At 36.0% G+C, this 27959-nt stretch overlaps 1 protein-coding gene across 2 annotated transcripts in view; it reads left to right on the top strand.

The window, feature by feature from the left end:
- The window catches only part of LOC114892337 (cadherin-12), a 990049-nt gene that overhangs the window by 699653 nt on the left and 262437 nt on the right, over window positions 1–27959 (top strand). For both annotated transcript variants that reach the window (XM_029217108.1, XM_029217109.1), the window contains one exon: window positions 15423–15839. In XM_029217108.1, coding sequence (XP_029072941.1) covers window positions 15609–15839 — 231 coding nt within the window. In that variant the 5' untranslated portion in view covers window positions 15423–15608. The remainder of the gene's footprint in view (window positions 1–15422; window positions 15840–27959) is intronic.

Here is a 27959-nt window from a genome sequence, read left to right as displayed (position 1 = left end):
TACTATGTTATTTTACTTTTATATGTAACCTTCAATTCAGAATCAGTGACTTTGAAAGCCTAGAATTACCCAGATTTTTTAGCAGATTCATTAATCTGTAAAGCAATCTAATTTCTGGATTTTATTGTTTAATAAGCAATAAACTATTTACTGTACAAAAAGTGATAAGGACTTTGCTGGCAGTAAAGACAGAATGCAATGCAATTTATGAAATTAAAGAAAAGCCCAGCACCTGTCCAAGTCAATATTCGTCTATGTGTTCTCACTAGAGAAGAAACGTCAATTTATTTATCATTTGAGAAAATTTGTGTGGAAAGCAGCTGCATAGGTGCTATAGTCTACAACCACCCCCCGCCGCCATTATTTGGACTGTTAGCTGTAAGAATGAAAGCTACCTGTATCATCTCCTAAAGTTCAGTGTTTCTCACCTACTTTAAGAGCATGACAATTTTTAAGAGAAAGGGTGAAAGAAAAATAAAGAATAATAAAAGTTAAAAGAAAGATAGAAATGTTGTTAGATCTGCTTCCTTGAGACCAGATATATCAAGATCCAAGATTAGAAGCTGTCACAGAATCATGGCTTTTGTATTTCTTTCTCTGTCACCCATCTGCCATCTCTAAGTGCTGAAAGTCAGAGCGGCAAGTGCTGAAATACTGTATCCATTAATCATGAGAGTAGTGAACATGTATAAGTCACACTGGGACAGGACTTCAGGGCCTCTAATGATGTAGGTCAGTGTAGATTAGTGTCTATTCCCCACTCTGGGATGTGGTGCACTTCCTACTCTACGTTGAAGAATGTCTATCCTTGCAAAACAATCAAGGGACATTATTTGAAAGCTCATAGCTCAATTACAAAGAATAAATGTAGCTTAAGGATGGAGGAAGCTCCCTGGGCACTATAATGTCTTATTTAATATCCCTGTAGATTCCAGAGTTGTTTTTTTTAAAAAACATTTCATGTATTTAAAAGAGAATTAAACAAACACAACGGTCTTATTGACATGAAAAGTCTGACACATATCCAGTTATAAGTAACTTTAAAGATACCTTTCCACTGCACCTCTTGAAAGGTGCTATTCAGAGTATTTTCAGGTATTAGGGATCAGCAAGCTGTGGACTTCTGGCCAAATCCTGCTCAATGTCTGATTTTGTAAATAGAGTCCTATTGGAACACACCTGCACCCATCTGGTTACATGTTGTTAATGACTTCTTTCAGGCTGCAAGATAGTGTTGAGTACTTATGACAGAGACCTTAAAACCCATAAAGCCTAAGATACTTCTTATCCGGTCCTTTACATAAAATATTTGCCAATCCCTAAAGTATACCGTTAATAGAAATCTGTCTGCTACATGTATCCCAGTTTCCTCATCTATAGTTTATAGAATTATATCATTTGTATGGAATTCTTTGGAATTAATAGTTTACTACTTCCTTTGATTTATGATATTAAAATAAGCTCACTTTTTGACAATTTCTCTTCTATTTTATTTACTTTCATTTGTACTGTCTCCATTTGTATTTAATAATTCTTAGAAAAGTGGAAAATCTTTCTAGGCATACTTAAAGGCATACTTAGACTTGAAGTCTAAGATAGATGGGGCTATTGTCCAAAGGAACACTGGGCACACTATACTTCTATATTCTAGAAAAATGTAAGAGTCAATTTTGCATTATACGTTTTCTGATGAGATCCTGATATTAAGAAAGTTTAAGAAATCTGCAAATAGAAGAAAAATAAAAATAATGTCCTACAATCTTCCAAATCAATTATACATTTTCCATTATAACACACATAAACATATAACACATAGAATACATGATCAATGTTTTAAATATGGGAATAAAATATTCAGATAATTACATCAACATCATTTTTATTATCTTCCTAGTGAAAGCACCCTGTAGATAGGAAATTGTGTCAGTTTTGTTCAAGACAGGCTGCAGTGTTTAAAATTGTGCCTGGAAGATATTAGGTGCTGAAAAAATATTTGTATGCGGAAGAAATGAGCAAAAATCCAGGTGCCAATATAAGTAATTTTAATTTTATGTTTATGCTGTATTTTCAAATTGTTGTACAAAGAGAATATGTGATTTTCATAATTAAATATCAATAATTATATATTATAGCAAAATTAATGGTGTAATTTGGAAATAATACTCTATAGTAAATAAAGTTCACATGACACAGCTGGTACCTTGGTAAATAATGTGTATCCCTCAACTGGTTAAATAATTGAGTTATAAATAAAATATATTTAAATAAGTGAAATTATAGGGTGGTTCCCAAAAGAAGAAAAGCATTTCTGTCCTGTGGCATATGAAAATCAGGAGGACCATGACATACAGGGATATTTTAATAAATCAACCCTGTAATACAGTAATTTATAATTTAAATATATATATATTTGAAGAGTGGGTTTTATAAATGAAAAAATAATAATGTGGCATATAATAGGTAAAGAAGCCATAGCAATATGGATAAGACTTTAAAGAGAGTTATGTAAGAGTTATGGAGACTCACATTTGATGCTTCGTAATGAGAGAAAGAAGAGTTATCTTTAAAGAGTTATGTTTAAAGAGTTAACTTTGTAAGAGTTAAAGAAGAGCTTGAGGTAATTCTAAGGGGAAATAGAAGTCTTGCAAGCTTTGTGCAATCTCAGTATTGTCTGGAATTATGGAATTAGAGAATGTGTGCTGCTTACTGTTTTTCTTTTCCTATAATAGCTCTTCTTCCTTTCCTTCTCCAACCCCACTATTTTTCTACTTGAAAAATTAAAATCCAATATCGATTCACGGACCTGAACATATCCCTCATTATCCCTCCAATAATATACAAGAAAAACCTCTCTAGTATTACATTTAAGGTTTAGAAATAAGAAAATCATTTAAAAAATTGGTTAGCAGGCTTCCCTGGTGGCGCAGTGGTTGAGAGTCCGCCTGCCGATGCAGGGGACACGGGTTCATGCCCCGGTCCGGGAAGATCCCACATGCCGCAGAGCGGCTGGGCCCGTGAGCCATGGCCGCTGAGCCTGCGCATCCGGAGCCTGTGCTCCGCAATGGGAGAGACCACAGCAGTGAGAGGCCCGCGTACTGCAAAATAAATAAATAAATAAAATAAAATAAAAAATTGGTTAGTACATGCAAGTACTTTTTTACTTGAGAAAGACAAAATATTTTCTTGGTGTTCAGAAATCCAATCGATAGCTTTGTAGCCTCAATTATTTTTGTGTCTTGAAATCTGTACTGATATGTAGCTGGGTCATCCTGATGCCTTCTTATGCCCATTAAAACCCTCCAAATTAACACCCAGCCCCCAAATCCCCTCCCTCTTCCCTTCCCCATCCCCCATGCTCACCTACTCCTACCCCATGGTGTCCCCTCCCTGTCATGATGGTCCTGTAGTCATTCCTTTCTTCCTTACATCATTCCTTTTAAAAATATAGTCTGTGCTAATCTTAGGCTCATTTTCTTCCTGGATTTAGTCCCTCTGGAATTCTTGTGAGTAAAACTCCCCACTCCATTAAGTATTGGTATTATTTAAATCTTTGTGGTTCTCCATAAAGAGTAACATGATATTTATTTTTGCAACCCAAGGGCTCTTTTGCTGACGGTGGTTCAGATTCCCGTGGGGAATCTGTAAAGGTGCTTTCAAGGCTTAGTCTAGCAAGTATGTCAAGGCATGGATTCAAACCCCTCTGTTACACAAGTTCAATGCCTCCAGTAATATTTGAAAGGAATGCACTTTCTTTGTGTGTTGGAAGAAAATCATACATTAACAGCATGTCTATTGATTCCCATTGAAGCATGAAGCAGCACTGATGAAACAAATGTGGGACTATCTCCAGCACAGATGATTTCTGTAAACATTTAGAGGATGTTCATGCTGCTTAGGTGGTCATGATGAAACCTTAGGTACTAGCAGTGGTAAATCAGTGGGCAGATTCTCAAATATGTGCCATATGTAGGTATTGAGGTAGGCACTGATCACTATCATGTAAAATCTATTAGCACATGCATCGTGACCCTGCTTGATTCAGTTTATTTCAAGAAACAAAGACAATTTCAGGTGCCCTAACTACAGTCCAAAATCTTGAGTGTGAAGTCCACCATTTGGTCATATGTGTGTGTGTGTGTGTTGGTAACAGTTTTATTGTGATATAATTTCCATACCATAGAGTTCATACACTTTATGCAATTCAGTGTTTTACTGGTATATTCATATAACTGTGCATCACCACAATCTAATTTTAGATCACTAGTCACTTTTGTCCTACCTGGAAGAAATCCCAAACCCATTAGCAATTACTCCTCACACTTCACACCACGTACTAGCCCTGGGCAACCATTAATCTACCCTCTGTCTTTATATATTTGCCTAGTCTGAACATGTCATATAAATGAAATTCATACAATATGTGGTCTTTTGTGGCTAGCTTCTTTCTTTTAGCTCAGTGTTTTCAATGTTCATCAATGTTGTAGCATATATTAGTACTGTATTCCTTTTCAGTCCAAATAATATTCCATTGCATGGTGGTGTGTAAATGAGCCAAAGATAGACACTGTAAATTGACCCCCAGGGTGTGTATGTCTTCACTGCAGGTTGATACCTGTTAGCTCAGAAGCCCATGTTTACAATAGTTACTTTAAACCCTTTGGATTCTAAGTTCATCATCTAGGCCCCTTCAAAGGCTAATTTCTCTGACTGCTCATTTCCCAGTATGTGGGTCACACTTTCCTGTTTCTTTGCATGTCTTGTAAGTGTTGAAAACCAGACTTTATAAATAATATATTGTAGCAGCAGTGATTATTGAACCTCCAATCCTCTCCCCTGGAGGTCGTTCTTGCTGTTGTTTGCTTGGTCATTTATTTGTTTAGTGAATTGGATGAATTTATTTGGAAACGTATACTACATCTACAACGTGTGACCTCTGTTCAAGTTTGTTTTCTCTTGTTGATCTTTCAACCTGACTACATATGGTATTGGTCTTGCATCAGCAGAAGCCACCAATTTGTCAGTGGCAGTGCTTAAGCCCCTTAGCTGGTCACATTTTTACCCTCTACCACTGGATATCTGTGTGACTTGTAGGCTGCTATTACTGAGTAATAAATTTGCATTTTTTGCTCCATGTTTAGTTGGGAACTGGTACTTAAAGATTTTATCTCTAATTACTTCTGAGAGGGCACAGTACTGAGGATACACACATTCTTCCTGACTGCAAGGGATGTGTATAATTTTTAAGTCTGGATTCCTAGGAGTTGCCCCTGGGTCAGAGCAGATTATTGCTCAGTTGGTGTTTGGTGTGAAGTTGTATTTAAGCTCCTTGTGCCAGTGAAACGACCCCTCCCCGCCGCCCCTGACCCATGTTGATGTTCTGGCTGCAGGCTGGGGAGTGCTTTCACATCTCTTTCATTCCCAGTTGTGATCTCTAGTGAGTGAGTACAGCTTAGCACATGTGCATAGCCTTCCCAATCCCTAGAGTTGACTGATCCCAAAGGGCTCTTCTTGGTTATCCTTTTCTTGGTTCTATGAAACTCCTGGCTGCTCTTCCATTCTGTTCGTATCATAGATTTACCAAAATCTTTAATTGCTCTGCGCAAAGATCTACACTGTTTCAACAGCACTCTTGGACAAGGAGTTCGCATTCTGTTAGAAATAAAGTGTGTCCTCTCAAACACAGCCCTGGAGCTCTTTATCCTTTTGACCTTCCTTTCTCTTGAGAAGAATACTTGAAGCTCTGCAACAGAGCTGGGAGCCAGGACCTGCTCTTCCTGTAGCACCATCCTCATGCTATGAGTGGCCATTGGTGATGGTGGTGACACGGGGTAGCCACCCCTGATCTTCTCAGTTTGCCCCTACAAATGCAGAAACTTTGCCCTACAAGTGAGCTAGGGTGGGCCCCTCTATTCTCAACCAGGTGTGCCTGGAGTAGAGCTTTCACTCTCTGAATGGAAGCTAGTGAGAAAGGAAGTCTTATTCTTTCCACCACACCTGCCTCAGACAGCATTTCTGAAACACAGGACTTGGGATGTGAAACGCCACTGCCAGCCATTTCCTCCCAAGATAAAACCCAAGCTTGAGACTAAGAGCTGGGTAAATAGCCTCCAACTTCTTAGTTGCTCCTGTCCAAAGTAGAGAGCTTCTGTAGCATAGACCTGGGACATATAAATTTAATAATATCACCTAAGAAAGCAGGCCATGGCTCAATGTCACAGACTCGTTCGGTTCTTACCAAGATTTAGTAGACTTCCTCAAGTGAATGTCTCTCCATTTGCTGTATATGCTTAAGACAACTTCCAGTGACTTTAAATGATTGTTTTTTATTTTTTCAATTGTATTTTCTATTTTTTAATCTTTATTAGAGTATAATTGCCTTACAATGTTGTGTTAGTTTCTGCTGTACAACAAAGTGAATCAGCTATATGCGTACATATATCCCGATATCCCCTCCTTGAGCCTCCCTCCCACCCTCCCTATCCCACCCCTCCAGGTCGTCACAAAGCATCAAGCTAATCTCCAATCTAATCTCTGCAGCAGCTTCCAACTAGCCATCCGTTTTACATTTGGTAGTATATATAAAATAATTTTCTTAGTAAAATTGCTGCTTTGCTCTGAAGAGTGTCTACTGAACCTGTCACTTTGCTATTCTGAAGTATTGCACCTACACCCTATTTAGTTTTGCTCTCAAAATGTACACATTATAATTTGCTCTTTTCCCTTCAGTACTGATTAGCCTCATAAAACTAGGAATTCAGGAAGACTACTCAGGGTTGTGATGAAATTTAACATCCTTCAGATAATCTTGGCTCTTTTGCTAGAACTGTGATTTAATCCAGTCTTACTCTAAGCTGATTTTCTAAGCAGCTCTCCATCAGTCCCTTGTGGCTGGCCTCCTGTAAGTTTTCCTCAATCTATCACAGCTAGAGCATTTTTCCCTTATTTTTTTTGCTACAGAATTTGAATGCAATATAAAAATCCAAACTATTTTCCAATGTAAGATATCCTTCTTCCAGGCATCGTGAAAGTGGTAATAAAAATGGAGATCCTGTGGCTTTCAGCTCTTGAATTACTACTATTAACTAAGGTTTCCATCATTTACAAGGCAGTCTCTGAACAGAACTCTAAAGAAGTTCTTTTTCTCCCAATTTTGCCCCCTTACTCTGTGTAAATTTCTCCTGTGTCTGGTAGGAAGTAGCTTGTACAATTTTTTAGCCATTAGCCAAGCCTCCAGGTAATGAAATCTCAGCCATTTTTATGATAAAATATTTAAAAGTCTCATTTATTTAATCACGATTTCTTAATTTACAAGAATGGTTTCAATATATTAAGAACTGGTTTTCTACTGAAGCTTTGTAAACAAAAATTTCTAGTGAATATTTGCATCAGGGTGTTGTTTTATGTGGTAAATAGGTAAGGTGAAAATGCCTCAAAAATTGTAGTCTCATCCTTGAATATAATCACATTATGATTGAGTTACATCTCTGGTAACTTTTTCTTTATTTCCTAAGAATGAATAATTGCCTCTTTTTTCTATGTATTAATCATTATTTCATCAACACACTTTCCAACAAAGTGTGAATTTCTTCTCTGCCATTTAAAAACACTATGTAATTCATTCGTTTTAATTCATTAATTTCTCCTCCTTGGTGTTATACCTCTTGGAATTCTTCTTCTCTTTAATCTGGACTGGTGCTCCCTGAGCCTATATACAGTCTTCTTCCTAAAATTCCTATTATTGTGCTGAAAATTCCCTTTGCCTTTCTTCTTGTTAAATATCCTTATTACTGAATCCCATGCTTTCCTCTTCTTTTTTTTTAAATAAACTTTATTTTTGAGCACATTTAAATTTACAGAAAAATTGAAACAATAGTACAGAGAATTCACATATATCCAGCACCTCTGAGATTATATCTTACATTAGCATGATACATTTGTTACAATTAAATAATAAATATTAACACATTATTATTAACTAAAGTCCATACTTTATTCAGATTTTCTTAGCTCTTACCTAATGTCCTTTTTCTGTTCCAGCATCCCATCTGTTACATTTAGTTTTCATGTTTCCTTTGGTATCTCTTGGCTATGACAACTTTCCTGGTTTTTTTTTTTTTTTTTTTTTAAACAAGATGTGCCTTTATTTATTTATTTGGCCACATTGTATGGCTTGTGGGATCTTAGTTCCCCAACCTGGGATTGAATCTGGGCCCCCTGAAGTGGAAGTTCAGAGTCCAAACCACTGGGCCACCAGGGAATTCCCAAGATTTTCCTTGTTTTTGATGACACTCAAAGTTTTCAAAAGTACTGCTCAGGCATTTTATAGAATGTCACTCAGTTGGGATTTGTCTAATGTATTTCTCATGAGTAGACTGTTGTTATTGATTTTGCAGAGGAACACCAAAGAAGTAAACTGCCTTTTTCAGAACATCACATCAAGGGTGTTCTAACAATGCAGTTAAAAATAACACCATGAATGTAAATGTATACTCAAATCTGTCTTCCGAGAGAGGGAAGGAGAGAGATTGTGTTCCTTGTCATCCATACTGGAAAGATGTCCCATGTTGAGTTTCTTTTTTTTTTCTCCCACAGATATTTTTTCTTAGCTTATTGATGATACCAGTATCATATCATTTACTGTGTGTGTGTGTGTGTGTGTGTGTGTGTGTGTGTGTGTATATATATAGTAAAGAGTAGGGTCTGGATAAGTCAGAGAGCAAGGATTAATGAACTCCACAGATCAAGATCAGAGAGTAATTATCACCTTCAGACATCTTTATTTAACTTCTAAGAGACAATAGAAGTGGGTTTACCATCTATACTTCTCTGCTTCTCAGTGTTAAGTTTGTAAAATGGAAGAGTTGGGGTTAAGATTTTGCTGCACCAGAGAGAGTGTAAAATTTCCTTTTGGTTTGGGCTTACTAGGACCAAGAGAGGTGTGGTAGGGATATTTGCTCATCCCCAATGTATTCCAAAAACGAGAACCACTTGTAATAATTAACATACCTGTCAACCTAGTAAGACATCATCTAACAAAGATAGACCATTTCAGTGTAATTTATATAAAGTAAACCCCTTTTCAAGAGCTATTCTTAAAAACAAACACACCTAAAATTAAATAAGTAACTACAGAAACCACAGCCTTCGGTATCTCTCAGTTCTAACGACACATTTAACGGAAAAGCTGTCACTGGGTATTTCACATCTAACTAACCCCTGCTTTGATATATGAGCATTTTTTAAAATCTCCCTTCTGCTAAAAGCAACGTGTGGCTCCAGAGACTCATCATTGGGTTTGGAAAGTCTTTGGAAAGCCAATTTGGCTCCACAAAATTTAGGAATAATAGACAAATGTAAAATTTTAAACACTGTGCCCGAAATCCAGTATATGGAGTAAAACACATCTCTGGTGATATCCTTTGTAACAAATATGTCTTCTTTAAAGTTCCCATGTTTCCATAGGGTGCTGACACCTCAGAACAAGTCTCTGCTCTTGACCTTGTAACAGCACCATTGGTGCTGGGGCAAGTGTACCCAGGTTGATGGCTCCTCATAATTTTTCCTTGTAATTTCTGCTATATTTCATGCCTGAGGGAGTTGTTTCTCTTTTACTTAAGAGTCAGAGTCCTTCAATCTCCTTGCATTACTTTTGTTGTGATATAACACTTTAAAAGCTCCCCGGCTGACAATGTGGCTGGAGGCTGGGATCTGCTGGGAGCAGCATCATGCACTGAAAATAATATCTGTTCCTCTGTTCACTGAAGCACCACAGTTTTATAGAGTGTTGGAATGGATTTTAGGATCCTAATGCAATAACATGAGTTAGGAAATGCATATGTATACACGTTCTAATTGAGTGATGAGATTAACATATATTTTATTTCTTCTTGTATTTAGCTCTACAGACATAAGAATATTGTTGATGGTGTCCCCACAATTCAAATGCTACTTGACAGACAGTTACTTAGCGTAAAACTATGCTATGACGTCATTAGACATTATTCCTCAGATCTGTCTTGTTCCAACGCCTATCTTTTCATTTATTTCTTTTATTATGATTTTTTAAAACTATACCAATCCTGGAAGTGACCCCCAAATTCAGAGTCATCACTTAGATCCCACAGGCTGCCCTCTCATCTGACGGAGCCCAGCACAGCACCCCCAGTTCAGTCTAACTGGGAAGAGGCTGGACAGCTGGAGAGTGCCTTACCTTCTCTGTGCTTTGGGTCACCCAGCCTGTCTAGTGCCTTGCTGGGTGGATTAGCTGGGCTGTTGTGCCGTTTCTGAGTTTTCAGCCACCATCCAGTCCTGTTAGCACACTGGCCATGTCTATTATAGCTTTTTTTTCTTTTCTTCTGTCTCTGCCTAGAATTATGTGTCTCTTTTTACATCCTGGTGGGTGAGGGCTGGGGGTCCTGAAACTCCTGACTTCAAAGGAACTATATTGACCTAATTGCTTCAAATCTTCTAATTTCACAGAAGATCTAAATGAGTCTAAGAAACTTTATGCTGCCCAATATTGAAGTAACTACTTCGCTTTGGAAAAAGAATTTGGAACTCAGGTCTTCAAGCTCATATTCATTGTCTTGCTAGGATTTGAAACCCTTTATGCTCTCATCTATTTATGCATTCGTTCATTCAGGGATAGTGGAGAACAGAATCCAAGGGGATGGGCTCTTGAGTCAGAGTGCCCAGATTCAAACCCACCTGCTATGCACTCCTCTGTGGACAATGGTCAAGTCATTTAACTTCTCTATTCCTCCATTCTATCTGTCAAATGGGTATAATAACACCTTCACAGAGCAATTGTACTGGTACAGAACATACAACATTATATGGAACATAGTGAGTTTTCAGTAAAAGTTGGCTATTATCATTCGATGACTGATTCCCTCAAACTTAACAAATGCTTTTTTGGTACTTACAATACACTGTTATAGATGCCAGGAACAGCACAGCTGAGAAAACCTGACAAAAGAGACATCATTGCTACTCTTTTAGCCCCTGTTCACTCTACTCAGAAAAGTGGAACAAATAATCATACAAATGCACCTGTAATATAAATTATTACTATTGTTAATAATATTATTTATCAGTAAATGGTTTAAGAGAAGGGGAGAATGGCAAGGGTCTAGCATGGTGTAGAGGTAGATCATGCAGGCCCTATTAAGTTCATGAATATCATCATAAAATTCTTGGCTTTTAAGATCTACTGTCTTAGCAACTTCCAGATATACAATACAGTGTTAACTACAGTCATCGTGCTGTGTGTTACATCCTCAGCGTAGAGTGAGAAGGCTTTACATTTTTGTTTTTTGGTTTTTTGGGGTTTTTTTTGCGGTACGTGGGCCTCTCACTGTTGTGGCCTCTCCCGTTGCGGAGCAACAGGCTCCGGACGCGCAGGCTCAGCGGCCATGGCTCACGGGCCCAGCCGCTCCGCGGCATGTGGGATCCTCCCGGACCGGGGCAGGGACCCTTGTCCCCTGCATCGGCAGGCGGACTCTCAACCACTGCGCCACCAGGGAAGCCCAGCTTTACATTTTTAATTATAGATCTTTCTACTACAATGTGGTATATGAGTTCCTAAAAAGCTTTGCCTTCTGCAGAATTCATACTAAAACAGCAGCATTCATGGCAAAGAATAAGATTAAGTGCATATCTTCAGAACCTATGAGGTCACCCCTGGCCATCACCATCCTAATGAAAATATCAGCTAAATAAACTACTCATACATAAATGTTCCTGTAAATATAAAAACATATTTTAACAAAAAAGGAGAAAGTAATTTGATGGCAGGGATACGGGACACAGCAGGCTAAGTAGAATATGTGTCCAGAGAGAACCAAAGGAAAGAACAAGAAGTGGGCACAAGGCAAGGGAAATGGGGGGCTCTTCTGCCACACTGTACCCTTCTGTGGCTCCTTTTCACTTCAGCCTCATGACAATGTTTTGCATTTAGGGGCTGTTTTTGGTGATGTAAATCTTTACAGTGCTGGGGAATTAGCTTATGAAAAAACATACTTTCTATGTTACTTTTACATTCTTCTTCACATCACAAACACCCATTCTAAGGTGACAAAAGGGGGATGATGTGGGCCAATTAGAATTTCTGAAAGATTCCTCTAAAAGGAGATCAAAACTCAGATTTCAGACACCTCCACTTCCAAGGGGAAAGGGTATCTGGACTCATAGTGGTGGTACTGATGATGAATATAGCCAGCTGGACAATATCAAAAATCTCTAATGTAAAGTAAAAAGACACTGTTTAAAGAAATAACTTTAGGTATCGATGCTAACTAAAATCTGAATTTTTATAACTCATGCCCCAAAAAAATGGAGGAGAAAAAATCAATGGAACAGAAAGGCAAAAGTACAACCTAATTATATATGATAGACTAGGTTTGGGAAGTTAGAGTTCCTGCCATCCATTTTTTCTACTCATGTTTATCTCCCCATCTGTTCTGTATATATGCCTGCGGTAGGATTGACATGAGTAGGGGAAGAAACATGGACAAGGTGGAAAATCCAAGAAATTAAAACATTTTAGTTTTTAGTGTTAGTAATTTAAACTTGAAAACAGATGAGGAAAACATGTGCATTATTTTTACACAGCCTTATTGCATAGAGTTGCAAATATCCTCGGACATCACAAATATATTGTCACACAAATATGACACAGTTTGTGCTAGATATTCGATTTTTGAATGTTAAGGATACATTACTTAAGTAGAAATTGCAGGTGTGATTTAAACTCTATTGTTTAAATCAGTTCTATTCAGTAGAAAATAATGCAAATCACAAATGCAAGCTGCATCTATAATTGTAATTTTTTAGTAAACACATTAAAAATTAAAAAGAAATAGGTCACATTAAATAGTTTATATTTATTTAACTTCTATATCCAAAATATTACCATGTCAACAACTAATAAATATAGAAACAATAGTGGGATTTTACATTATTTTTTTTTGTACTAGTTTTTTGAAATGTGGTATATAATTGAAAAGTAGAGCACATCTCAACATCAACTTGCGAGATTTCAACTAGACAGCCACATATGGCTAGTGGTTAGCATATTGCACAATATAGGTCTAAGTTAACTTTTTATGAACATTATTTTGCCAGAATGAAAAGATGCAATAAAATATATACTGTTTATGTTTTTGTTAGTAGCTAACAGGTGCACCCCTTCAGGCCAGAAAAAAATACATCTCCTGCTTTATTTCTCATTTTGGGAGTGTCCTTGTAGGATTCTCTCAAAGTATAAATTTTAACCCTCCCCATCTCATATCTTAACTCAAGTGTAGTGAATTGCTCCCACATTAAATGTTTAAATTTGAATATTTGCAAAGAATGCATTATACTTTTTTATTATATTGTATGTAACTGAATAATCATTAAACCGAATTGCAACTGACAGGTTGACAAAATGCCCTGTTTTATAGGTGTGTGATTGAATATGTATTGATTTTGATTTTAGTTCTCTTGTTTTGGAAATGCTGTACATAATTTCTGGCCTTCAACATTTTTGGCCCTTGGAAACTTCCCAGGCTGTGGATAATGGGCCCCTAGTGCCAAATGCATGAAACTTCCCTAGCTGGAACCACATTTTTCCCATGCTGCTTACAGAACATAGATCTACTCTCACCTTTAGGTCTCACTGCAGTTGGCACCTATAACAGGCTTTTGCTAACTCAAGTTTTGGTCACTTAAGTTTTGCCATCAGGATATTCTGTTTGCTTTTTTTTTTTTTTTAACAGCATTGGTAAATTTGCCCTCATTTCTTTATATGACTATTTATTTTCCATTTCTGATTTAAGAGAGGGAAGGATTGTGTCTGTTATCTTATCTACTGTTTAACAAAGGTCCTAGTACCTTGTAAACACCCAAACCTTAGATAAGCGAATGAAAAAAAGTGTTTGTTGTAAGGAGATGTTCAAAGCTCATTTTACCTAAATGCAGGGCAGAGGTTGTCCATCTGATAGGGACCCAAGGTTGCTCTGAGCTGCACACCACCTACAAAATAATTCCTTTTTATCCAGTGTTTCTAGTATGCCAAGGCTAGAGAAACATTTTTTTTTAACTTAAAGCTTATAATAAATCCTTATAAAACAATCTGAGATTTTCTCAATAACTTACATCTTAGTAAGATCATTTATGTTTAGTAATTTATGTTGTTCTTTCTTTCATGGTCCTATTCTTCCTATTCTCTAACTTCAGACAATTTTTTTAAAACTGCTTTGTTTTTTCCTTATTCTCTAAACCTGTGGTTCTCAATCTTGGCCTATTTTGCTGCTCCCAGGGAATATTTATCTGGCAATGTCTGGAGACATTTTTTGGTTGTCAAAACTGGCTGTGAGAGAGGATGCTACTGTCATCTATCGAGTAAAGGAAAGGGGGTGCTGCTAGAAATCATAAAATGCACATGCTGGCTCCCCAGCAACAAAGAGTTATCCATCCCAAAAGGTCAATTGTGCCGTTTGTGAAATCCTACTCTCAGCTCACTTTAAAAATAGTGATCCTGGAAAAGAATTCTAATACAAAAAGATATGTGCACCCCAATGTTCATAGCAGCACTATTTACAATAGCCAAGACATGGAAACAACCTAAGTGTCCATTGACAGATGAATGGTTAAAGAAGATGTGGTATATATAGACAATGGAACATTACTCAGCCATGAAAAAAGAATGAAATAATGCCATTTGCAGCACTAATGCCATTTGGATGGACCTAAAGATTATCATACTAAGTCGACCTAAAGATTATCATACTAAGTCAGACAGAGAAAAACAAATACATGATATCCCTCATATGTGGAATATAAAAAAAGTGATACAAATGAACTTATTTACAAAACAGAAATAGACTCACAGACATAGAAAACAAACGTGGTTACCAAAGGGGAAAGGTGGGGATGAATTGGGAATTTGGGACTAAAAGATACACACTACTATATATAAAATAAATAAACAACAAGGACCTACTGTATAGCACAGGGAATTATATTCAATATCTTGTAATAACCTATAATGGAAAAAATCTAAAAAAGAATATATATATATATATATATCTGAATTACTTTGCTGTACACTTGAAACATTGTAAATCAACTATACTTCAATTACAAAAACAGTGATCCCTGTTTTATTCTTAATATGATTATTAAATTAAAAAAATGATTGCTTCTATTTATGATATACCTTTTGCTTTATTGTAACTCATACTTTTCAAGTCTGTAAAAAAAACTTAGATGTTTTATCCAAGTTAACAGGTTAAAGAGCAGTGACCATTTACCAATATAATTCTTTTAAAGACTTTCCTCTCTGTTTCTTTAAATGTTGGCAGATATAATGAAAGTTTTGATGACTATCATCATGTAATTCTATCAATTTAATGTATCTTTGTTAATCTGTTTTATAGGTCCCTTTAGATGGAATATAATATAGCAGAAGCCTTTTCATCAAAAGGATTAATGCCTGCATTATCATTTCTGCAATAAAAGAGAGAGCTAAGTGGTAGAGGCCACAGACACCTCAAACCTGGATTCCACAATACTGCATTAAGTGCTGGAGTTTTTATTACTCTGCTGTAGGAAAGCTTTTGCCAATGCTTACAAGGAACTGTTTATCCCTGCTGCTCTGGGTCCTGTTTGATGGAGGTCTCCTAACACCACTTCAACCTCAGCCACAGCAGACTTTAGCCACAGAACCAAGAGAGAATGTTATCCACCTGCCAGGGCGGCGATCACATTTCCAACGAGTTAAACGTGGCTGGGTATGGAATCAATTTTTTGTGCTGGAGGAATACATGGGCTCCGAGCCTCAGTATGTGGGAAAGGTAATGGCGTGTTTCTTTTGACAACAACTTGATAGCAAGGGGGCTTATGCATTGTGTATTGTGTATGGATGTTTTGCACAGGAGTTGAACAAACCAGTGAGTAGAACACTGGAATTGAAATCTGAGTGACCTGGTTTCTCTTCCTGACTCAATGGCCCGGGTAAGCTTTGGAATATCATTTAATCCCTCTTTGCTTCCATTCTCCCTGGTTATTTTAATGAAGTTAATATATATTCTGTTCCTATTTTTGGCATTATTCACCAAAGACATGAAGTTAATATGTGTAAATGAAATTAAAACTGTTACTATAACACATTATTGGTCATAGCCATTCTGGAATTGTTTACCAATGAGAGACAGGAAAAATTAGCAGGTATAAATAGTCTACATTTTTGTTGGTATCTTTGAATGACCAGAATGTCTCCCTTTCCCTCCCTCTTAAAAAACATGATATACCATTTAGATATTGGGTCTGGAGTATAGATGGTCTTAGACTTACAATGGTTTGATTTAGGATTTTTTAACTTTACAATGTCATGAAAATAGTATGCATTCTGTACCCGCATAACCATTCTGTTTTTCACTTTTAGTACAATATTCAATAAACTACATGAGATAGTCAACACTTGATTATAAAATAGGCTCTGTGCTAGATGATTTTTTCCGAGTGTAGGTTAATATAAGTGTCTGAGAATGTTTAAGTCTGTCTAGGCTAAGTAATGATAATCAGTAGAATAGGTGTATTAAATGCATTTCGACTTACAATATTTTCAGTTTACAATGAGTTTATTGGGATGTAACCCCATTGTAAGTTGAGGAAGCTCTATATTTGATTTGGCTTGCTTTTACGTTATAAATAATTCCATTATTTTAGTCTTTACAAGCTATTTATGAAGCTATTTATGGCCAAAGGAATAAATGCTGGAACCCAGATATGTACACATAAATCTCAACACAATACACAAATTTTAATCTTATTGTAATTTTAAAGAAATTAAAATTTTTTCACAAAATAGTTGATGGCGACTATCTGTTTCAGCACATTTGTGTTTCACTGCTATTTTTCTTACATAAAATTTTTGACTTATGTCTATAATAGATAGACCGTATCAATGATACCAGAATATTTTCCAGAAAAATAAGTATTTTATGCATTTTGATATTTCCATTTTTTAATTTTCTAAAAGATTTTTTTTCTATGGTTTTAATAAAAATATTTATGTTTGAAGAGAGTTTAAAATAAATCCAAAGACAGAAATGGAAAACCATAGTAGAAGGAGTATTAGGAAGCTGATATAGGAGATTATGTCTCTGGAATATTAAAGTCCCTAGAGGTTTCAGAAAACCTAAACTAATGAGAAACATGATGAGTCTTATGATTCTAATACTGGCTCAAAGGAAGCAAATCTATTCAAGATCTAAATTCTTTGCCCTATGATTTTAGAATTTACCTTTTGGAAATTTATTTTTAAAATATTGAATAATACAGTGGAGAAGGTCTTCAGATAGAACCTTGCTGAAAATGAACATGTAGCCAGGGTTGCCCTAGTGTTACCAAACACAAGTTCATGTGCCCGATGCACTGAGTCCAAACAAACCAAAACATCAAAGTTTGGAGCAGAGAAAGGTTTATTGCAGGGCGATACAAGTAGATGGGTGGCTCCTGCCCCCAAAACCCTGAGCTCCCTGAAGGATTTCAGCAAAGCACTTTTAAGGCAAGGTGAGGGAGGGGTGTGGTTAGTTGTTGCAAACTTCTTGGTGTCGGAATCCTTTGTTCTTGCAGCTGTCCTCATAGGTCAGGTCAGGATGTTCCTGTAAACCTCCAACAAGACAAAAGTTACTCTCTGTTCTGCAACTTTTTACCTCTACATGAATGGACTCTTAAAGGTCAGAGTCTTGAGAATAGGTTATCCTGTATATTTCAAGCGACAGGCAACATTCTTTTACAAAAGGTGCAGAGCCTGCATGACTAAGCATAGGCAACAGAGTACAAAGGTAAAAGAAACGGATCTAATATGGAGTCAGATTTGTTCTTCCCTATTACACTACTGTGTATGGGCCCTGAGCAAATTTATTTTCTGTGGGGTACCTATCTATACATAAAATTTGAGTCACATCAAATCAGTCTTTGAGTACCATTCTGGCAGTCCAATTTTTAGTGATCTTGCAAAAAATATACAATGCCGTTTAGCAGGAGTAATATCCTTGACAGGCCGTCTACTAGGAATCAGGGCCTGGTCTTGTGGCCCTGGGACAACTCTATAGGTGGTAGTCCTGAGGTCCATATGGTATCTGGTGAACCCCAAAATTGAGCAGAAAGTCAGAGAGACCCTTAAAGGAGAGAAATGTCTACTGAGGCCCAAGCAATTCTAATCCATCCCAGGGCACCCCACTCAGATGGCATTGCTCCACAAATAGCCCTCGGCACAAGATGGGCCTTAGCAACTTTTGAGGAAAGCACTCCCAAGCATGGATGTCCCCTGATGTTACCATACATAGTTTCTGCTTGTATGATTCCTCTATGTGATCACAGAATATAAAAAATCACTAACCTTTTCTATGGTGAGATAATTTCATGTTGTCCTGGTGCACTCATTTCTTGTGACTTAATTTTGCATAAGGATTGAGTTTTCAAATCCAAGACAAATGAAGAGGTAACATAGCTCTAGAACTCTGCCTCCTGGGTGTCAGTTATATCAACTCTGCTTGTGATGGAAGCTGGACATCGCATTGAGGTTCTGGGCAAATGTCTGCTGAGAAGCCATTCTCTGGTTTTGACTAAAGCAGATCCATAGCCTTTGCTTGCCAGAATTTGAGGTGAGAATTTAAATTTTGTTGAAAATTTAATGAAATTGACTTTTAATCTATCCTAGCTAGTGTAGAATTTCACATCCCAATGGACATGATTAAAAGGATCTAGGAGCTGCTTATGCAAGCTTTGTTTGATAGCCTTGAATTCTATTTTTATAATTACTATGATGGTATGGAATTCATCCAAATCATTTAAGAGATGAATTAGTATTTATAAATAGATTAAAAAGGTCTAAGATCTAGCCTATTATGAAATTAAAGTATTATTTTCATAGACACATGGTTCCCCATTTGTAAAGTATAATGAAAACCTATGGTTCTCAGGTAATGTATGTTTCTAATGTAAATGAAACAACAGTTGCCAAGATTTCCTTTCCACATGGAAACTAATTAAAGTTTAATTAACTCTGTCTTGATGATTGTAGATGTGGGAATAGTGATATGATAACATTGGTATCAATTCAAGCATTATATATATGTGTGTAAACATATACATATATTTGTTTTCCTGCTTTTTTCTGGAAAGGCTCTGAGACAGTTCATAGTAAAGCAAGGTACTATAAATAATATGGAACTCTGTGTCAAGGGAGTGCACAACTGTCAAGCACAATGGTCAACTGAACTATTCTAAGTGAGCTTCAAATTTAATGTCTGTTTCTTTTCAGCAAGAACATACATGGAAAGTATTAATTTGTAGAGTTCCCATTATTGGAAACTCCACTTATTGAGAGAAAAAAGCAATTTCCCTACCTTCAAATATAAAAGAATTTCTTCCGGTAGAAATTAAAAGGGGGTGGTTGAGTGGCTTAATAGATATTAGCCCCAACACTGTTATATTTAATATTTAAAAGGAGCAGGTGTTATTGTTGACATCCTTTCAAGAAAGACCAAACCTTGATGTTGCTTATAATGAATATTATTTTATATACAAATACATCCCAAGTGTGTCAAGAGGCAAAATCAATGCTTTTCTCAAATAGACATTTTGGATTTACTACAACACTTGGACACATGTAAGGTGCCATATTGCAGAGCAACACAGAAATTAATTTGATCAGCAAACATTTTAAATTCATTTATTACCTGTTGCTCAAAGTCACCTCAAAAAATGATTATTAAAGACACACACACGTGCACATTTGCTTACACACACATACACATACACACACATGCACAGTAAGTTGCTTATACCAACAAATATAACTGGGTGCCTTTGTCTGTATAGTACTAAATTATGTCATAGCCTCAAAGCTATGTATCAAGAAAATGCTACCCATCCCATCTTCAAATAATAATTTAGAAAATTGAGTTGTCACTTCAGATGATCTTTGTTAGCAGCAATTCTTAAGTTGAAAGTGTTTATAATGGCAGAAAGATTATGAATTGAAGCACGTCTAAATCCTAATTTCAGAAGCATTTCTTTATTTAACATTTTTCATTGAGAATGCATTACAATTTCAGAAAGCATTAAGCCTTGTGGGGATAAATTTAAGTATGAATGTCTTTAGATTGCAATTATAACAGGTAAGCTTTATTGAGCATCTTAAGGCAGGATTTTAAACCCTTTACTTACCAAAATTTATGTAGTCTTCACAACAGCACTAGGAGGAAGATTACTAGTAGCCCCACTTTACACATCAGAAAAGTGAGGCACAGAAAGTTAAATAACTTCCCATGGCCCAACACCCAATAAATACTGAAACTGGGATTTTAAGCCAGGTAGAGCGGGGTAATTTAGTTTCATTGTACCAGAAGATATCACATTTTATTGTCCTATAAGCATCTTAGGAGTGAACAATAATTTTAATACAACAATTAATTTTAATACTGTGACAAAGACCCTATGAGGAGCTGTGGAGACAAAGGAAGGCCTATGAATATGCCTAGAAGATGGAGGAATTCAAGGAAGGCTTCACAGATGATGAAGCACCTGAGATGAGTCTCGAAGGATGACTTTATTTTTTCAGAAAAGATAGTCTGAGGAAAAATTTTTATAAGCACTGAGGCTTGAAAGTGCTAGGTGAACCTCGATAGCCATATTTCAATATAGTCAGAGAGTGTGAAACCAACATTTCAGAGTAGGTAAATAGAGAAAGTGCAGAGGCTCAAGTCTGGTACCAAGATCAGTAATATCTGTTCTTTTAATTTTTTTTTAATTGAGACATAATTGACATAGAATAGCAGTTTCAGGTGTACAATGTAATGATTCGACATTTGTATATGTTGTGAGATGGTCACCCCAATAAGTCTAGTTAACATCTATCACCACACAGTTAATTTTTTTTTCTTGTGATGAGGACTTTTAAGATTTACTGTCTTAGCAACCTTCAACTATGAATACAGTATTATTAAGTGTAGTCACCATGCTGTACATTACAGTATTATTTGTTCTTAAAGGCATCAGGATCCATAGTATCTTGGTTGAGGATTCTCATGGACAGAATTACAGTTCTAGAATGATTACTCAGAGATCCATCTGAAGGACTTGGAGACAGAAAAACAGACATGGAGATAAGGAACATACAAAAGGGAAGGTCACAGTAGGATTGTCTCAGAAGTAATAAAGGAAACAGGACATTAGAGTTGGACATTTGAAAGGTAGACAATAGAAGATTTCAAGATCCATTGGTCAAGAGAATATAAAGGATGAGACAAATAATTAGTGGATAATCATATGTAGAGAATGAGAGGGAGAAGGGGAAAAAATGATGCAGATTCCTGGCTTCTGTTTTGCTGGTATTCTGTATAGATTTGGTTTTAGAGTAAGAAATAAAAGGATCATTGCTAGACATTATATATCCAGAGTTGCTTAGAAGTATCCAGGTGAAGTATCTCATAGATATCTAGACACATTAATCTAGAGTTCATAAAAGATCCTATGGTAGAGATACAGGATCAGGAGTAATTGGTATACAGATGGTGGTCAAAATCACATAAGTGGGTAACAGGCTAGGAAAAATTACAGAGAAGATATGAGAACCCTGATTTTTAACTGAAAAGCAGATGAAGAATAGATAGATCTAATTAATAAGAAGTAAAAGATAAACGTGTAAGAGTGTTATGGAAAGTAAAATAAAGTTTTAAGAATAAGAAATGACAAATAATGTCAAGCTCCACGGGTCGAGTTAAACAATGACTGGAACACCTCTACTGATTTTTTCATTTAGTGAGCCAGAGGTAAACTTACTCAAAGTGATTTTAATCGTCTTCTCTAGGGTTTGAAGAAAGGAGAAAAGGATGGGTACAGCCTGTAGATGACATTTCAAAAGTGTAGGTGAAATTGATTGGTGTATGCTGGTTTGATCTGATAGGGATTCTATTAATATTTTCCAGAGAAACAAAACCAATAGGATGTATATATATGACTTAAGGGAAATGACTTTTTAAAATATTTTCTTGTGGTAGAACTAATCAGCAATGTGTGATTCTCCTCACCAGCAAGAAACCCTAAGAAAGGAGGAGAAGGTGTAGGTCACTGCATCAATTCATTATTGAAGTTTTTTGGGGGAGTCATTGTGATGGAATAGACAGAAGAGTACTAAAAAAGAAGTCCAAGAGAAACCAGGATGGAACTACAAACACTAAGGTTCCAAAGAGACATACCAACAAAAAGATATGCTTTTTTATATACATGTGCACCTCTGTGATATTTCAGCTTCAGTTCCAGACCACAGGGATAAAGGAAACATTGCAATCAAGTGAGTCACACACAGTTTTTGGTTTCCCGGAGCATATAAAAGTTAGTTTGCACTGTACATAGTCTATTAAGTGTGCAATAGAATTATGTCTGAAACAACAATGTGCATACCTTAATTTTAAAAAAACTTTATTGCTAAAAGATGCTAACTAACCGTCATCTTAGCCTTCAGCAAGTCGTAGTAGTAACATCAAAGATCACTGATCATATCACCATAAAGATATAATAATAACAAAGAAGTTTGAGATATTGGGAGAATTACCAAAATGTGATCCAGTGGCAGGAAGTGAGCAAATGTGGTTGGAAAAATGGCACCAATAGACTTGCTGGACACAGGGTTGCCATAAAACTTCAGTCTGTAGAAAGTGTAATATCTGAGGAGCACCATAATGTGAAATTCAATAAAACAAGGTATGCCTGCAAGTGTGTGTATGTGTGTATTCACATGTATGTGTGTGTGTGTGTGTATATACACACAAAAGTCAAGGCAGTAGCAATAGAATTTCATTTTTTAAATAAGTATATGTAGAATTTGTTTTGGATTAGTAAAAAAATAGAATAAGGAAGGAAGAAAAATAGAGATAGTAAAATAGCATATTAAAATGGCTATAACTGCACTGCAAAATTATTTGCCTATCTGGAAATTCTTCTAAATTAACACAATATTGAGGTGATATTTTGATTCATGTACATATCTCTTTGCATCCAATAAAAATGAAGATTATATCATAAAGTTATACCAACACATTTATAAGTTATTGTCATGGCTCAACATCTTTCTTTCTCTCTCCCTTTCTCCCTTCTCCCTCCCCCTTCCATTCTTTCTTTCTTTCTTTCTCTTTCTTTCTTTCATTTCTTTCTTTCTTTCTTTCTTTCCTTCCTTCCGTTCTTTCTTTCTTTCTTCCTTTCTTTCTTTCTTTCCTTCCTTCCTTCCTTCCTTCCTTTCTCTCTCTCTCTCTCTCTCTCTCTCTCTCTCTCTCTCTCTCTCTCTTTTCTTTCTTTCTCTCTCTCTCTTTGGTTCATGAGTCACATAGCTTTTTGAAAAGCCCATAATGTGCTTTTCATGGTTCAGTTTACTCCTAAAGTGTGAGCTTTCAATATCAGAGTAATCCCTGCTCATTTGAGATTCAAGGTTCATCACACCAGCTCAATCTTCATACAAGATTTAAAACCTTATGCATCCTGTTGACTCCTGCCTCACTTACATACCTGAGAACCTTTGCAGTATATTCAAGTGCCCTAAATCAAGGTCTTGTTTCTAATCCATTCTGCTGCCAAATGGATTGACCTTGCTGCTAATCAAAGCATCTTTAGCTACCTGCTCTTTCTGTAGCAAAACATCAGAATAAACCATTAAGTAAGCCTGATATTTTATTACACACCTTGGTTCTTAAACATATCCCTGAGTTTTATAGTTTCTCTCAACACGTGAGGCTGTCTTTGAAATAATCATTTTGGGGTATGATTAGACAGCAATAGATCTAAAAGGAAAATTGCTGAAATAGAATTTGAGTAAATAAATAACACAATATGCTAAAGTTCTTGTCAAATAGTCGATGCCCATTGTATGCCAGTTCTTCTCTCTCCTTTACAATTTATTTCTTGCTTCTAGCATGCTAGTTGTTTCATAATAGCTGTGACATAAAGGTCTAATGGGGTTATTTTAATTGAATTGTCAAGGCCGTGAGTGAAATTCAACTATCTTTAAATCAATATCTGAATCATTAAAAACAACATTTCAAAAATAACATGGATGGCTCTAAGATTTGAGCACTCATTTCTTTTTCTCCTTCTTTCTTCTCCTCCTGTTTTTCCACCTTACCTCTAATTATCTTTCAATCCTTCCTCTTCTTCTGACCACTTCTCTATATTATTTAGGAATTTGCCTGAGTAGTTACTTAAAAGCTAAGATAAAGAGTTCAGAGGCTTTGATTCTAATTTCCAGGTCTTATAATAATTATCCACATGAAAGCACACGTGTGTCAATCCACATGACTAAGAACATAGTGGAACATCATATACCCAGATTATGCTGTCACCAGAAATAACCCAGATGCAGTTGTCACAGAATTCACAGTACAGATCACTCTGTGTGTGTGTGTGTGTTTATGTGTATGTTTCCAAAATTTTTTCGGTAAAACATTAGTTAAAAGAAAGTTCGTTGGATTCTTTGGAAAACAGTGCTTTCTGTTGCCTAACATTGATGAACCACTACCACTTACATATTTTACCAGATGATAAGAAGTGGGGCCCAATGGAATGATTAGAGAAGTACCCTGGGAAAGGCCACCTGTATGCAAAGATAACAGAAAAAGCAAGTACAAAGTGACCTGAATGATAAAGATTTCAAATTTAATGTTCTCATCTTCCAAAAATATTGAATTGATGAATCTATGCCACAGTTATGCCACTCAGACCTACACTTGTAATATAGAGGGGTTCTTTGGGTACACTTTAAACATAACAGATATCTGAGAAAAATTCCTTTTTCTTGACTCTGAAAAAAGTGAGACCACTGTCATAGGAGGTACTCTCTATGTATGTTTCATTGTTTGTGAGGAGCAACATAATTTATTGCTACTGACATTTAATCAGTACAACTAATATATGAAATTACTATTATGGAAGCATATGTTTTCTTCTCCTGGAATTTCCCATAGAGATTGCATAAAGGAGATTTACTATATAGCATATATCAATGTAACCACTTTAGAGTAGACTTTTAATCCATATTCATTCTCATTATTTCTTTTTTCTGTTGTTGTTTTATGGCATTTGTATACTTTATTTTTTTTAACATCTTTACAGAGGTATAATTGCTTTCAAATGGTGTGTTAGTTTCTGCTTTATAACAAAGTGAATCAGCTGTACATATACATATATCCCCATATCTCCTCCCTCTTGCATCTCCCTCCCTCCCACCCTTACTATCCCACCCCTTTAGGTGGTCACAAAGCACCGAGCTGATCTCCCTGTGCTATGTGGCTGCTTCCCACTAGCTATCTATTTTACGTTTGGTAGTGTATATATGTCCATGCCACTCTCTCACTTCATCCCGGCTTCCCCTTCCCCTTCCCCATGTCCCCTTCCCCATGTTCTCTACGTCTGCATCTTTATTCTTGTCCTAACACTAGGTTCTTGAGAACCATTTCTTTTTTTTTTAGATTCCATATATATGTGTTAGCATACAGTATTTGTTTTTCTCTTTCTGACTTACTTCACTCTGTATGACAGGCTCTAGGTCCATCCACCTCACTACAAATAACTTAATTTCGTTTCTGTTTATGGCTGAGTAATATTCCATTGTATATATGTGCCACATCTTTACCCATTCATCTGTTGATGGGCACAGGTTGCTTCCATGTCCTGGCTATTGTAAATAGAGCTGCAATGAACATTGTGGTACATGTGTCTTTTTGAATTATGGTTTTCTCAGGGTATATGCCCAGTAGTGGGATTGCTGGGTCATATGGTTGTTCTATTTTTAGTTTTTTAAAGAACCTCCCTACTGTTATCCATAGTGGCTGTAACAATTTACATTCCCACCAACAGTGCAAGAAGGTTCCCTTTTCTCCACACCCTCTCCAGCATTTATTGTTTGTAGATTTTTTGATGATGGCCATTCTGACTGGTGTGAGGTGTTACATCCTTGTAGTTTTGATTTGCATCTCTCTAATGATTAGTGACGTTGAGCAGCCTTTAATGTGTTTCTTGGCAATCTATATCTTCTTCGTTCTCATTATTAAACAATGCTGCTGCTTTGTTGTTTTTGTTGGTGTCCTTGTTTTCTGTCAGCTATCATGAACAAGCAGTCTTCCACAGTTTCATGAATGTTGGAAGAAAACATGAGATGCCTGGGTCAGAGAAAAGGGACATTCTTTCTCATAGCACAGCAGGCAATAGAAGCATCAGCATCATCGAGTCAGTTCCCATTGCCTCAGGTGCCAATAGGCAAAATGGATAGGTCAGATGGGTGCCACCACATGCTGTGGGTTACGTCACAGGAGAGGAACCCTAATAATTCCCGTCCTTCATTTGGAAGGGATATATTATTGTTATTTTGTTGCATTACAAGCATTATGTGCACCTTGCTTTGGAAGAAGACAATATATCTCAACATTTCAAAAGTTGTAGCTATATAAAATTCTTGAAAATATAGTCTTGAAAAAGGGCATTCGGTGCTTTCTGTGTAAGACCTGCAAGAACAAAAGAGACAATGGAGAATTATCTCTCAACGCAATATGGTGTGTTGACTCACTAAAGCAACACCAAGTAATACAGTGAGTTAGAAGTTAGGAACAGTTTAAATACCTTCTTCTGTCAGCTAACTGAATTGCTTTCTCAGTAGTCAGATGACAGCTCTCTTTCTCTCTTGTTCTCTTTTTTATGCAACATAGAAAAATCATATTCTCTTCCATTCTGAATTTTGGACTCAGAATTGTAAATATAAAGGAGTAGTGGAACTGAATGTATGAAGAAATGTCCCAAGTCTACTTCTGGCCCTTAGTGATGTTGGTCTCCACAAATGAACTATCTTCTCAATAAGTATAACCTTTTCAGTATACATTCTTATTTTTTATCTTAGTGATAGAAAATAATTTGTCTTTTAGCCACTGGGTATGAATAGTTGTTTGGAATATAACCTCCTCATAATTATAATTATAGTCTCAGTCCTTGATTAAAATTACTATTTCCATCATAAATGGTGACTTATTGTAATAAGGGATGAAGAGTTCATATAGAATTAAATTTCTCTTTATTTTACAAAGTATTCAGTGATATTTAATTTTGAAATAACTTGAGATAGTTTGGAATTATTTATGGGATTTTATCATACTTTCAGCCATCCATTTTAAAGGATATGAGATTGTAATTCAGAATGTTTTCAAAGTGATGGGCAAGGATATTTTTGCATGATATATAAAAGATTCTAAATACTATTCTCTGTTGAGTAGACTTATAAACTAAACAATAAATTGGTAGCATTGACAAGAGAGAATCACAGTTATGTTGGCCATGTCAGCTACTATTGCAAATTCATTTCACATAGTAACTTTTGAGGCCATTTTAACCAGTGTTGTAGCTTTAAAAAACAAACAAAATAAATTAAAACACAAGGAAAACCATACTTTGAAAATAAAGCCAGATAATAAGAAACGGTTGAAAACATAACCCTCCAGTAATTTTTCACTTCACTTAAAACATTTTGAGCATCAAATAGGAAAACATTTAAATTATTTTTATTTTCCACTATATGATCATGATCAGGAAATTCCTTTAAAATTCTTCCTTTGCTTCATAACTGTCTACAAATAAGAACACTGAATGTTTTCTTAAGTCTATAGCTATACTCATGTAGTGCTAAAGAAGCACATAGAAATTAGCAATAGTTTAATTTCTAACAAATGATTGAAGAAAATTGTTTAATTAAACAATCAGAGCTTCTTATCCCATTTAAAGCCTAGCTTTAAAATTTCATTGAAAATAAAACTGAGACCAAAAATAACATAAGGTAAGTATAATTATTCCTTTCTTTTTCTTTCTTTCTTTCTTTCTTTCTTTCTTTTTCTTTCTTTCTTTCTTTCTTTCTTTCTTTCTTTCTTTCTTTCTTT

The sequence above is a fragment of the Monodon monoceros genome, unplaced genomic scaffold, assembly GCF_005190385.1.
Source record: "Monodon monoceros isolate NGI ecotype Baffin Bay Population unplaced genomic scaffold, NGI_Narwhal_1 Super_Scaffold_12, whole genome shotgun sequence".
NCBI lineage: Eukaryota > Metazoa > Chordata > Mammalia > Artiodactyla > Monodontidae > Monodon > Monodon monoceros.
This window is presented reverse-complemented; position numbering and strand designations above follow the sequence as displayed.